We start from the raw sequence: 15624 nt of genomic DNA, 5'->3' as shown, positions 1-15624 counted from the left end.
AAACCCTAACCTAAGCTTTTATGCATCGTCATTTCCAGGTACTCTTTCTTCTTTTTGCTCTCTCTTTCTATTCTTCGTCTTCTTCTTGCTCTTTCTATCATTGTCTTCTACTTCATTTTGTTCTTCCTCTTCTTTCACCTTTTTTGCAGTAATATCTTCTTCTTGCTCTCTATTTCTGTCTCTCTTTCTTCTTCTTCTTTTTCTGATTCTGTATCTTATTTTCTCTTTCTGATTCTTTTCTTGTTTTTTTTTTTATTTTTTTCTCTCTTCTGATTTTGTATCTTCTTCTCTTTATTTATTTTTCATTGGTTTTTTGTGTGCAGTTAATCCAATAACAATATTTCTAACAGCCAATTACTGCTTGTTCTTATTATAATTTTTAGAAGCCTGTTCTTCTCTTTATCAGTCACATAGCATAACCAGGTGTTGCTTTGCCTCTCCCCTTATTGATTCTTATTTTTGTTTTTATTTTTCTATTCAAAAGAATTTCGTTCTGCTTTGTCTTTATTTTTTTTGTTTTAATTTTTGTTTTATAATTTTTCAATCTAAAAATCATATAAGAAGAAGAGCTACATTCTTTTCTTTGACAGAGTCTTAAATGTTTACAATGATAGTGTAAATGAATGAATGAAAAAATTATTTTGAATTTTAATATGTTGATGTATTTTGTTCATAATGAAAAAATGAATGAAAAATTGTATTGAATTTATCTCTTGTCATTAGTTTGAACTAAAAATTAAAATAATTAGTGAGTTATGTTGTTGTTGCTCTTATGGCTGCTATTCTTATTGTTATTGATAATTTTTAGTATGTGTTAATTATATAAGTTGTTTTTTATGTGTTGATTAGGGAAGAATGGAACCATTGGACCGCTCTGAGCAATTTAGACGATTTTTTTATTTCATTTTATGATTCAGGCTAAGCTTGAAACAGTTATGATATTAGTTTTGATGTTTGCATTTTTGTATTTGAGAAATAGGATAAGAGGACATTTGTTGATTAGGAATAGAGAAATTAATACTAATCCCTTAAGATGGAATGTATTAAACTGCATAATAGGAGGGAGCGATAAAATTATATTTGGGAATTAAGGATGAGTGTAGGTATATTAGAAAGATTGTGTGACTTACTAAAAGATCAAAGTGGATTACACTACTACATTTTAGACTTTCAGTAACATTTATATGTTAATATTTATTAAAATGTTAGTAATTATCAACAAATTAAATTTTAAGTAACATTTTTACTCAAATGTTAGTAAATATATTTATTTTTTTTAAAAAGTTACAAAAAGTGTTACCTATTCTATTCTCAGTTAGTTTTCAAAATCAAAACCACATCTCACTCTCACTCTCAGTACAGTGCTTTGAAACGTGAAATCTTGTCTCCATCCTCCTCAATTTCTTACTCTGCCTCTTCGATCTCTCCTCAAGATGGAAACCACAATCGCTTGTTCTGCTATGAAGTTTTGAATCCACCTTTTAATCCTCTTCAATCTCTTGCTCTGACTCTTCGATTTCTCTTCCGCCACTGTCATCGAAGCCTTCGTCGCGCCATCGTCACCGTCAATGTGAGTTCTCTACTCTAGGATCTGAATTGGAAACTCTTAAGGTACGTAGCACATAATCTATTGTTTTATGCTTGTGTTCTTGTGTTTAAAGTTAATCTCGTTGAATTGAATCCATGTCTTCTGAAAATTGTGCCTTTTGTTAATCTCATGCTTCACTACTCATTTCAATCATTTTGGAAATGAAAAGGTTGATTTGATAGGTTCACCGTTCACAAGTCTTTCATGCTAGTTCTCTTACCTGATTGTGCCTTAAGCGATTCATCAACATCATGCAATGGAGTTTCTTATTGCAGATCGAAAAAGAGAAACTTCAACAGCACAAGTAACTTCTCTTAGTTTTCGCTTAATTTGTTTATTCATTTGGCTTATCAATTATAACTAAAAAATTATAGTTAATGAATTTTCATTGTTATGCCAATGAATGCATATGTTGTATTTGATGAATGATAATAAATCCAAATTTTTTGAGTCCGAGTTTTTTTAATAAAAGTTCTTTATTCTTTTGGAAGTGCATTTAAGGTGTTTGAAGAAATGCCTCACAGAATTTTATATTACTATATATCTTATATCTTAGAGAAATTTGAACATAGTACAATTTAAGAGAGTATGATTTGAGAATATACAAAATAAAAATTTTCTTGAAGTCACCAAAAGTCTGAAATGGGGTGGTTTTGGTTGTAGAAATTATGAATAAAGATGGGAAATCGTCGCTGCTTTCGCTTGTGAAGGCCTTTGATCCTGTTCTAGCTGTTTATGAAGGTTTCTGCAATTTGAAACAGGTACGTTTTCTCTGTTTCTTCAGTTTCTTTGTTAAAAAAGAATGCAATGACATGCAAAATTTGAAACTTTGCAAAGACTAGTTCTAAATTCTACCCCCTTTTTGTGCTCTTGATTTTTGATTCCTTACTGGAAATAAACAAAGAGTTTAAATTTTCAATTTTCGTAATTTGAATTTGTTTTAGACCTAAATTGTGAGGAAATTTTGAGATTCTTTTGGTGGGGATGGTTCAGGTGGATCTCAAGCTCAAAATTTGCCGTGGTTCATCAGTGAAGAAGATTTTGGTCAGGGAAGCCATTGCTTATTCTGCAACTCATCTTGTGCTGGGAACATGCCATGGCCACCATAAAATCCGGTCATCTACCTCTGTGGCTAAGTACTGTGCCAAAAAGTTGTCTAAGGACTGTTCTGTTTGTGCTGTTAATAATGGGAAGGTTGTCTTCAAGAGTGATGGCTTGCCAGATACGGCTGCCCTCGACTCACAAGGTTTCACAATTTTTTCTGGTTTTAAGTTTTGATTGAGGTGAATTTCATGGAATTTATGTTGAATTCTCAACCATGGAAGTTTTTTCAGGTCACAGAAATGGTTTGCTTGGTTCAAATCACTGGAAAATCAGTAAGAGTACAAAAGTGCTAAGTGATGAGAGTGCAAAGAGTGATGCTGGTAAGAGTACTGGCCAATTTTCGGATCACAGTTTGGCGAAGATTTTAATGGATACTACTGAGTTTGATAGAAAAGATAGCTGCTCGGTTTGTGATCCAACCTTGGCATTGCCGCCTCCAGACTCTTGCCACCAATCTGCAGAAGAAGAATCTTGCAATGATCGTGGTTATGATAATTCCTTGGCTATAGTGCCCGTTCCGGCCATAGATGCCGCACCACCTGAATTGAAACCAGGCTGGCCACTACTTCACTAGAGAATCTTATCAGAAACTCAGTTTCCTGATAGACTATCGGCACGCCAGATCTCTGTGGTCCAGTGGGCAATGAGGTTGCCTAGTAGGAATCTTTCATATGCTTCGGATCAAGATCGCAAGCCTCAAGATGAATCTGTGCCTTTGGATAGTGAAACTGGTGCTGTTGTTCCAGTAGATTATGGAATAGTGAATCTGTGCTGTTGTGCCACCCTAAAATGGTGCTGGGGCATGCAGGTTAAAATCTGCAATGGGAAGGTAATAGAAGTGGCGGCTTCAGAGAAAGGGTTTTATACTGTTGGAAAACAATCTCTGCAAAGTAACACTTTGGTTGATCTTCTGCAACAGCTAAGTCGAGGTTTCGCTAATGTATGTAGTTTTCTGGTTACTAATCATGAACTTGTTGCTGTAATGGAACATATTCATGTTTTAAGTTTTAACATTTTCTATATTCTGTGTTGGTTGTTCTGCAAATTTTAAATAAGCACAATTTTGAAATTCAAGTTTTTTATTGAAATCCTTTTAAATAATTTTCTGATTGGTGCAGGCATATGAATCTTTAATGAAAGCTTTCTCTGAAGTCTGAACATAACAAGGTAATATTTATATCAACTGATTTTATTTTTTCTTTTAAATAAAAAAGTGTGTTCCTTTTTTTTCCTAACAATTTATCTCGTTCAGTTTGGCAATCTTCCATATGGATTCCAAGCAAATACCTGGCTTGTCCCTCCATCTGTTGCTGAGTCACCTTCAAACTTCTCCCTCAATTTCAGTTAGTCTATTCTGCTCCCTGCTTACTAAAATAGTGTGAGTTAAGTGATGAGAGCTGGATAAGTATAATTACAAACCTTAAAAATGAGTTGAAATGAAGTTTGATTGTCACAATTTTTGTTGGGACTTTTATGCAATGAATAGATGAATGTTTGTTACGAATACTTGTCACTGGTTCTAGTCATGTGCTCAGCTCTCTATTCTTTTTAATTGTTTGCTAAGAAGATTTCATTGGATAAGGTCTTAAGTAAATATTTGAGTCCTTAGGTGAAGTTATCCAGGCATATTTTGAAAAGTTTTATTATCTCATCATTGTACAATTTCTTGCCGAAGTTTTATATACTTTTGCTCAAAATTCATTAACCCCACTTACAAGCCTTTAATAAGAATAACCAAATAGTTTTCATTTATTTTTAAGATTAATTATAAAGATGTCAGATTATTTTTATTGTATTCCCCATTTTATGATTTTAGAAGTGATACAACTTACAAGATTTTCTTATTTCATTGTTTCCTTTAGAAAAATCTAAAACCATTTAGCTAAATGAAAACAAGTTGGCATTCTTTAGTAAGAGTGCATATAAGAGAGATATCATTCAATTCAGGTCCTAGAATTCCAAGTACATTACAGTGAATGGTTTTCCTCACATTTATGTGACCTTTCTATCTGATCTTGTATGAAATAATCTAGTTGTGGCTGCGAAAGCTGAGGAAGTCACATATGTACTTAAAACTTAGAAGTAACTTGCATACTTCATTCATGAATATAAACTTAACTTCATGTTTTGATTTAAGGGTAATCTCCATGATTATTCAATTATTTGTTGGTGATATGAAATAAGTTGCCTTGCATGCCAAGCTGACAAACTTAAAACTTTGTTTCAAGAATTGCTACATAGGAAGATCGTTATGATGACACAAACTTGTAGGCGAGGATAATCCGGTGAGCAGGTGAATTGTGAATTTTGTGCACTGCTGCTGTTGTTACTGTATTTTGGTTAAAGACATAAGATGTTTGGTTTATCTAGAGCTAACTTGGAGTGCCTGTTTTGAGGATTCAGTCAGATATAGAGATAGAAGTTACATGGGGGAATGTTGAAAAGGAGAGAGTGGTCAGAGATAGAAAAGCTTTCCTGCTGCACAGTCGATTTGTTGATACCTCGATATTCATAGCCATCAAGGCAATACAGCATGTCATGGAATCCAATATAAAGAATGAATCAAATTCTCCAAGTTCAATTCTGCATGAAGAGCGCGCAGGAGACTTATCAGTTGTTGTCAAATGCGATGTTCGCAATGGAAATAGAGTTTAAGTGCTATAAGTATTTTTTCTTATTTTATTTGCATCACAAAGCAAACTTATACAATGATTATTAATTAATAAAAGAGTCTATAAAAATTTTATTTTGTGAAATTGTGAATTTAATGAAATATTTTATGTTGTAGTAATTAATTTTAGTATATTTATATTGTGTATAATATAAAATAAAAAATAGTATAATATAACTAAAAAAATATTACTAAAGATCTTTTGTAACATTTTTTAAGTGTTACAAAAAATATCAACGGTAACATTTTTTTAAGTGTTACAAAAAATATCTATGGTAACATTTTTCCAAATGTTACATAAAATATCTATTGTAATATTTTTTAAGTGTTACAAAAAATATCTATGGTAAAAAATTTTTAAGTGTTACAAAAACTATCTATTGTAACATTTCTCTAAGTGTTACCAAGAAATATTTATTGTAAGATTTCTCAAAATATTACTATAGAATATCTTTTGTAACATTTTTACTAAATGTTATTAAATCTTTAGAAAAATGTTAGTAAAACTCTTTAGTAACATAGGGTATATTTAACATTTGTTAAAATTTTACTAATATACATAGGTAACACTTTAATATAATTTAGTAAAATTTTTTAAATGTTAATAAAAATCATTTATGTAGTAGTGTTAAGAGATGAATGTCGTGTAAGTATACCTGAGCAAGTGATTATGTTTTTAATAATACTAGCTCATCATAAAAAGAATTTCATGCTTCAAGTTAGATTTTATAGGTCAGGAGAAACAATAAGTAGGTATTTCAACAAGGTGTTATCCTTGGTCATACATGTCCAAAGTCTATTATTTGCAAAAGTTGTTCCTATTCCAGATGACTGCATAGATACCAGATGGAAATGGTTCAAGTTAAATGTAGTAAGTAATTGAGGTAGTGGTTTTGTATAATCTATAATTTTATATAGAATTAGTCTTGATACTTCAATTTCTTTGGTTTAGAATTGTCTAGGAGCATTAGATGGAACATATATAGATGTGACTGTCCCTGAAAAAGATAAATCAACATACCAAAGAAGAAAAGGTAAGATATCAACTAATGTCCTAGGCGTATGCAATCGAGATATGAATTTTGTGTACGTACTTAGTGGATGAGAAGGATCTGCTTCGAATTCAAGAATCCTTAAAGATGTCATTTTACGTCGTAATAACCTCAAGATACCAATTGGTATGCAATTCTTAATTTTTAGGTAACAAAAACATTTCAATATTTTTAGTTCATTCAAATTTCATAGTCCTCATAATGTATCTTTTTCAATTTATAGAAAATTATTATTTAGTGGATGCGGATTATACTAATTGCAAGGGATTTCTAGCATCATATAGGCATATTCGATACCACGTACAAGAATGGGCTCATGGTAGAAATGCTCCTAGAAATTTTTAAGAATATTTTAACAAGAAGCACTCTTCGGCTAGAAATATTATTGAGTGTTGTTTTGGTTTACTGAAGAAGAGACGTGTAATTTTGAAGAGTCCTTGTTTCTACAAAATTAAGACACAAAATAGAATAATTATTGCTTGTTATCTATTGCAAAACTTTATTCGGGTTAATATAGAATTCAACCCTGAACAGGACACACTACTTAAAGAGGAGCAAGTGCTTATTGGAGAGAAGCATGGTGGTAATGAAGATGGCAATGATGTCATAATTAAGTGTAGAGGGCAGCAATGATTGGACTGCTTGGCGAGACAATTTAGGAAACAAAATGTACAACGAGTGGATGAATTTCCGAATCAATTAGTTAATTTATTTGTTGTATGTGTGTTTTATTCAAATCTTTCAATTTGTTTGGTTGGACATTTGTTGTAAGAGCTAATTGTAAAACTTAAATTATGTGAACTACATGTAGCACTTTATTAAATGCATTATATTTTATAAGTTATTACAATGATGACATCATTTATATGTAATGTTTATTTGAATTTTGATTGAGTTAATTTAGATTATAGGGACAAATAAATAGACATGTCTAGACTGACAAAGAGACAGAGGCATTTGTTGGTTTTATGGAGAAGCTTGTCATTGAAGGAAGAAGAGCTGATGCGGGTTAGTTTAGACCTGGATCTTTTGAGAATCTTGCTACAAAATAAACGAAAAATTTTCAGGTTATAGCTTTCAAATAAGTCATTGCAAGAATAAGGTTAAAAAGCTAAAAGAGAAGTATCAATTTGCAGCTGACATGGCAGCCTGTAGCAGTTTTGGATGGGATGATGTGAAGCAATATGTGATTGTGGATAACAAAGAGATCCTAGCTGCATATTTGAAAGTTAGTTTACTAGTTTGAATTTACTAAATTATTTATATTCTGCTCAACATCTATTTCTGCCCTTCTATGATATTTTTGTAATTCCTTTTCCTAGAAATAAGGACAAAGGTTGTACACTCCAGGAAAGCCCTTTCCCCTATATCCACGTTTGGAGAAAATATTTCGTAAAGAAAGAGCAAGTGGAGTGGATGTTGTAAGTGGCAATGACGCTGAAGAAGAAGTACAAAAAGATGGAGATGAAGAAATGGATGACGAAGAACTTTTTATGTTTAACTCAAATCATGATTTTAGTGAATCTCTTTTCCAACAATCTAATTTTGTGGCTTCATCTTCTGAGAGAAAACAAGGAAAGAAACCATACTCATCTAAGGCGACAAAGGACACCAACATGATGAAAGAGCTAACTGAGACCCTAAAACACGTGTTTGATCAACAGAAAAATCATTTGGATGCATTTGCTCAGCCTATGATAAACACTCATGAAGAAAAAATGGTTGGTGACATGCTTAGCGAAACTGGCATCACAGATGACAATTGTTTCTATTGCACTCAAGTTCTCCACAAAATCTCAATTGGAGAAAATCTTTTGGTCACTAGGACATAATCAGAAAGCTGGATTTGCCAGAGCTATATTGCATAGTTAGAGTTAATCTCTTTTAAAAAAACAAATTACTGAAATCAGTATTATGTTTTATGTGTAATTTGTGAGTTAGGATGTGACATGTGATACATTTAGTTATGTGGTTCTAATTTGAATTTTGCATTGAATTTTTGTTAGTGCAGATTTTTTATGCAGAATTTGAGTTCATGTTAGTGCAGAGTTTGGGATTTTGATTCAATTTTAATTTGCATTGAGATTATAGTGCAGAATTTTGATGCAGAGATTAGTTTATTAATGCAGAAATCTAATTTTATGTTAAGGCAAAATTTGGGATCAGAAATTGGTTTAGTTAGAGCATAAATCTAATTTTATATTTGTGCAAAATTTTGACATAAATTAGTGTATACATGATGCAGAATTTGCCTTAAGCATAAGTTGTTCATGTTCTCTCACTATAAGGTTTTTATTTATTTGTGGCAATTTTTTTTCTTATTTGTGAAGGTTTATAACCCCCACCAAATCGTTTGTGGGGGTTTCTAAAACTTCCAAAATTTGAGGTGCCACGAGGTCTTTTGTGGGGGTTTTATATTAGACCTTTGCGGCAGTTTTAAATCACTTTTGTGGCAGTTTAAAACCCCCCACAAATTAATTTTTTAATTTAACAAAAATTAACTATTTTGTGAGATTTTCAAACCTCCACAAATTCTGTAATTATTTATTTATTTTAATTTCAAATCATTCATTAATCTCATTTCATATACATATTCTCAAATTAGAAATTTAGTTTTTTATATCAAAATTTGAAAACTAAATCTTTTATAACACAATTCCTCGATATAAGATATAACTCTATAGATAAAAAAATTTTCAATGTTAATAGTTCCAAACATAATTGCATGTTATTGTTCTACATAACTATTACTATTTTTCTTTAAAAAGTAAAATAAAACAACAACTTTAATATTTCAATATCATCCAATTACATAAAAGTCTCAAAATAAAAATATGAATGCAATCCCAAAAGACCTTTAGGGAGGTATTTTATATTCATGAACTGAAGCAGAGAACGCATCTGGTGAACCTTGGAACTCATACCTGCACAATTATGCAAGCATTTTAAATTTTTGTGACCCTAACTTCATATAACTATTACACTCAATAAGGGAAATAAAATCATATTAACTAACCATGTTCCACTTATAGGGGCATGTAAGAGCTCAACACTTCTATTTCATTTAACTTAATGCATGCTCTCATTGCTAAAAAAAAATTGAAAAACATTCTTTAAATGCATGAGTTTTTCCTAACATATAAATTTTCTAAATTAATGAGGCAAATTTGCCAAACATATATGAAAATAATTTTTAAAAAAATGAAAAAAAAATAAAAGAATGAAGAAGTAAAACTTATATGCAGAAGACACTGTTCCAAATATCCCAATAGAAAAGTCTGAAGAAGAAAAAAAATTTAAAAGGTCCAAAAATCCACAACACAATACACATTTACACTATCTATTAATATTGAATGAAACTAAATAGATCAAACACACCCCAATATAAACATACCTTTTTTGAACATTCTTCAATCTTAGACTTAATCCTAAGTAAAAGATAAATGAAAAAAAATAAAATTAAATGTCAAGAGAATGATGATCAAATTAACTAAGAAGCCTGGGAGACATACTTATGTGATGTATGTCTAGAAATCCCACAATTGTAGTAGCAACTTCAGCCGCATCCAGCACCGCCTGTGCCTACTTGCACTATACGAAGTTACGAACACAGTGCCCAATGAATCAGTCATAAAATGTAAAAATAAAGGAAAAGAAAAAAAACTCTTATCATTCTTAAGTAATACTACCATATATTGTACATGTGGACATATCATTAATTAATGCATAAAAAAATCAACATATGAATAAAGAATGGTGCTCTGCTCACAAATACAAACATCACTATATATGATTTCATTCCAATTGATTTAGTTAGTTATATATATTAGATGTGTTTTAGCCTTTAGACAAAGCAAAATGCAAATACTTTAAACAACTTTACTTTTATCATACAGTGGCCGAATACAAAACAATATCTTCCTTAGTTAGTTTGAAAGCATGACTACTTCTATATGATGCAAGATTCAAGGCAACATGTGGTTCTGCCTGATACAATAGCACACATTTCATTACATGCCTTAATCTCATTCATATTTCGTGCGATTCACAGGATTAAGAAAATCATTAGAGGATTTTGAAAGTAACTCACTTAAGATCCTGTTGTTGTAATCATAAATTTCTAAACATAAAGAGGCAATCTCATAATTAAACTTTTACCTCTCTAGCCATAAGGAAGAGGAACTTGTGATAAGCTAAGTTTCTCTCGACCAATTTTAGGACCGCGACAAGTCCAGAAAGGACCACCAACGCTGCTCCCTACAACAAAGCAGAGGGAATTATAAGAGATAATCATTGGTTAACAAAACAGGAAAATTGGTTAGAGAAGTTTAAAATCACAGGTTAGGCTTGAAATTAGGAAGTTCCATTAGTCATCATCTATACTAAAAAGTAATATAAAATCCAAATAATTTATCAAGCACGTTAAGGAAGAAAATAAAGAAAGAATAAAAATAGAGATATGGAAGAAGCATGATAAGCCAGGGCCTAAGTTATGATTGTGGTCAACCTGAGTTAGAATGAAATCTTTTGATAGTTGAGGTTCATTATATGATGTCAAAGACTAACCAACCTCCCATTCATGCTCAAGTAAGCCCGAAGATAAATAAAGCAAACCTGCTACTAAACTTAAAGCAAACTACACCATGAATCACCATCATCCTCAGAAACTGCAACAAGGTTAGTAGACAGTGCATTAACCATGACATGAGAAAATGTTAACAATGTAATCTAGAACCACAAATTTGCAAGTCATGCTAAATGGAGCATAAATCATTTTAACTTTTCAATATCAAGCGAATCTAGCAAAATTTAAGCTAGAATTCACCACAAAAAATAAACAAATAACTTGGTCACCACAAAAATCAAACTGCTTTCAAGTTGGTCAAGCACCAAAATACTAAGCAATAGAACAGAATACAGCATATGTTAGCTCTCGATTCACATTTATTTTCTAAATTTGAAACTAATGGCCCTAATGGTAAAAATAGCAATTACATTTTGTACCTTGCATCAGCAATAACCTAGATCTTAAAGCTGCCACCATGCAAGTCATAGAAGACAAGCTTGGAACCCGAAGGGCATTTAACCATGACCCGGCCTAAAATTCAAACATACAAACTAAGAAGTTATAAATTAACAAAAACAAACCACAGAAAACACAATGCCAAGAATTAGAAGGTGGGGTAGTACCAGACAAAGAGACAGAGACATCTTCAAGGAGCTCCCCCTTTTTCAATGATTCATATTTGTCAATGTATTGACTAATTGACATTGTCACAGAGAACTTGAGCGGGTATGGGTTAATCCCTTCAGCCTTTTGATCCGCAAGGTACTTGAGCCTATTCTCAAGGTATTGTTGCACCCAAAAAGATATGGAATATTTTAGAAAATCAAATCACTATTGAAAAGCATTGCAGTGCTGCAATGGAACTTACAGTGGGGTTCATATCTTCATCATCAGCAGATGCAGGCTTGTTAGCTTGAGCATAAATTTCCTTTTTCTTGTTACATTCTTTGGAGCATGAAACCTCAGCAAAATTTGATTTCTCAATAAGAATGAAAGCTCAATTCTCAAAAAGCTCATACAAATAAATATCCTAGTTCAGTTCATGGAAACCTTTACATAAATTTTCAATACGACAAAACTAGTTGCTTGCAGGTATTCTCAACTAAAGAAGTATATCAAATCCATCATATAAATGCAATCAGTCCTTGCTAGTATCAGCGTTCTTGTTCTGTGGTAAGAAATTATACAATGTACTACAAGAATTCTCTTTAAATAAATATTATCTTTAAATATCATGATCGAGTGACCAATGTCTTTCTGTTTAGATGTGCTTATTTGAAATATATAATTATCACATAAATTAAAATACAGAATATGTCATATATAATTTACATCATTGAAACTACAAAATTTAAGTCCCGAACTAAACAAAAACAAAGTAGGAACAAATCCTCACCTCAATGACTTAGAATGACATGAGAATCAGTTCAACGAGATTTGATATATAGCTTCGAACGCAGCTTCAATCGAAGCTTCCAGAGTCTCCCGCTCGCTCGCCTTCCAGATCTACTCAGCCAGCAACACCGAGTCTGTGCCTAAACCGCGCTAAGCCGCTGGAGCAAAAGCAGAACCTGCCGTGGAAGACGACGCAGAACATATAAACTCTCCAAGATCTACAACATTACTATCCCAAGAGGTAAGAGCTCCACAAATTAAGGGGCTCCACGATCACCTCGTCCTCCATTCATAACCCCACCAGCGACGCATTGACGGAGGAGACTTGGCAGCAACGGTGGCAAAGAGATGAATGGCAGTGGCGATGGAATCGAGATTTTAGGGTTTAGACTCTCCCTTGTTCTCTCTCTCTCTCTCTCTCTGGAAGAACTCTGCTGATATGTTTTTTTGTATGGTCAGTTAGTATTTGTTTGGGTTGGGATTTTCATAATTAATTAGGTTAAGAGTATTATAATAGTGGGAGGTTTTGTTATATTTATCACAAATAAAATATAGTATGGAGGTTTTAATAACTCCCACTAAAAAACTTTCACAAACAAACAACAATTTGTAGTGTCTCCAGGCAGCCATTGGCGGCTGCTGCATAGTTCTCTAGTAAGTAGATAGTTGGCTGTAACACCCCATTAATGACCAGCTTTGGTTGGTGGTTATTTTTGGCTTCAACTATCTTTGCAGTGTATGGTTTCGTATTGACCAACTAGTATTGAATTTTCTACTTTCATTGATATCTAAATTTTATAATATCAATTTAATTTTATTTTGATCAAGTTTTTAATCCTGTATTCAGTTTGATCCTTAGGAAACATGATTTTTTTCCTCAATTCTCTCTGAGCATCATCGTTAACCATCAATCAATTAACATACCTTGATCCTGCATTTTTTCCCTTAATCTTTACTGGTTAAATTTGTTACTAATTGCCCTAATTCGATATTAATTTCCTCAACCATGAAAATTTTCTTGTTATCTTTTCTCTAAGAAAGTTAAGTTACTTTATTTAATATATATATATATATATATATATTCCTCCAACAATTTAATATTTCTATATATACTCTTCTAACTATTTAATATTTCTCGTGAGAAGATTCCATGTATTTGATTGCATGTGGTTGTCATTCTTTACAAGCTTGAATAAAATGAACCTTTTGTTACCATGATAAAACAAAGTACAAATAATTTATTAGCTAGAATCCAAATTTTAAGTAGTATTTTCCAATTGCTTTTGAACCCACGAATAATAATCTTGAAGCATTTGCTGATACAGGCATCATAGTGAATAGTTTTGTATAAATCTATAAAATACAAATGAACACAAGAAAAGTTATCAAAATATAGTTAATATTGTAATAATTTTGATTGCAAAATATTGACATTATAGCATATAAAGATGCAGCTACACAAGCTGAACAAGTGAAAACCAGAGAGATTCCACATTGGTAAATATCAAATAAATTTGAGATGAGTGCAAGACAAGACTAAGAGAGAAGTGAGAAGCTGGACACGAGAGGTGAGACCATGAGAGTGACTGTTGAGGTGAGGGGAGAGACTAACAAGGTGAGGTCGTGAGGGACTAACAAGACAGAAGAGGGACAAGGGCTAGCGGAGTGTGTTGGGGGGTGAAATTAGGGTATCATCAGAAGGGGGGGGGGGACTTGAACGACGCCGTTTCGGGTGTAAAAAAATAAAAAAAATAAATGTGATCCGGTCCAGGTTATATAAACTGGCCGAGTCACCAATTTTGTTGAAAACTGGGTGAGTCAAACCGATTTTCATCGGGTCCAATACATGTCCGGTTCAACGAGTGGCTTGATCCGGCCAGGTGTCTGGGTGACCTGATTTCCTATCGAATTGGTCTGGTCGAGCCAGGTTTGATAACTATAGTTTCCTCTAAATACTCGGTGAAAACTCAAGTGCAGTAAACTTCATGTGAAGTTGAAAACTGAGAGCTGTTAGATGACAATTTAGTCAAACCTGTCAAATTATTTAATGACTCTAAGCTATCAACTTCACATGAAATTAATTGCGCCTGAGTTTCTACCTTAAATACTATGTACCAAAGAAATTGTGTTTTTTTTTGTTTGTCAAAGTTACACCCTCGACATGACACATAATATTTCAAGCAACTATCATTTATTTTTTTTCTTTTTTGGTTAGGAAGCAACTATCATTTGTGTCCAGCTATGGCATTGCCTATTTAGATAGTCCAACCAAAACTGATCTAGGCCGAGAGAGTCTCATGTTGAGTTCAGTTGCCACTTCACGATCTTTGATTCTGATTGAACACCGTTATTCCCTCCCATGAACATGTTCTACGCAAGAAGACCATTCTCCTACTCCTCCTCTTCTTCATGCTCTTCAAAGAACCATTCACTCCAAACATTACTAAAGCGTGGATTCACCCCAACCTTGAAATCCATCAACATATTCCTCCTCTCCCTCCTCCGCCATCACAAGTTCAACCTCATCATCCACCTCTTCACTACTGCCACACTCATCCCCACTAACCCTATCACCCACTCCATCTTTACATGGGCACTCCTCCATCCTAGAAGCTTCCAAGATGCCGATAATCTCATGTTAACTCACTTTACCCATTCCTATCCTCACATCTGGGACACACTCATTTGTACCCACCATGACCTTCATAAGGCACTCTTTCTTCTACGCTTTTGCCTCCAAAACGGTACTATTTTGCCCTCTCATCTCACTTTCTCTTCTCTTATTCACAGGCTCTCTTCTCAGGGGGACCTAGGCATGGCAATGGAGGCATCGGAGATCATGACAGATCATAGGGTATGGTACCTTTACGGAGATTTTGTTTGTAGCTCTGTGATTTCTGGGTTTTATAGGATTGAGAGGCCTGAACTTGTGTTAGGGTTTTATGACAATGCTGTGGGTTCTATGGTACTATTGAGGCTCTGGTTGGTTACTTTAACTGCAATCGTTGGTGCACTTGTTAAAGTAACCAAGTCAGGCCTCAGTAGTGCCCCAAAATCCACAACATTATCATAAAACCCTAATGCAAGTCCAAGCTTCCCAATCCTACAAAACCCAGAAATCACAGAGCTACAAACAAAATAAGCAAAATGGTGCCTTATCCTATGATTTTTCTTGATTTCCAGTGCCTCCATTGCCATGCCTAGGTCCCCATGAGAAGAGAACCTATGAATAAGAGAAGAGAAAGCA

At 33.2% G+C, this 15624-nt stretch overlaps 1 protein-coding gene across 1 annotated transcript; it reads left to right on the top strand.

The window, feature by feature from the left end:
• Positions 1–1792: 1792 nt before the first annotated feature.
• On the top strand, positions 1793–3266 carry LOC107639179 (uncharacterized). The gene is made up of 4 exons (XM_016342626.3): positions 1793–1892; positions 2252–2349; positions 2582–2834; positions 2923–3266. The coding sequence occupies exons 1-4, from the start codon at positions 1793–1795 to the stop codon at positions 3264–3266; spliced, it is 795 nt and encodes a 264-aa protein (XP_016198112.1).
• Positions 3267–15624: the final 12358 nt, after the last annotated feature.

Source organism: Arachis ipaensis, chromosome B4 (assembly GCF_059453495.1).
Source record: "Arachis ipaensis isolate K30076 ecotype BB chromosome B4, ASM5945349v1, whole genome shotgun sequence".
In the NCBI taxonomy this organism is placed as follows: Eukaryota; Viridiplantae; Streptophyta; class Magnoliopsida; order Fabales; family Fabaceae; genus Arachis; species Arachis ipaensis.
This window is presented reverse-complemented; position numbering and strand designations above follow the sequence as displayed.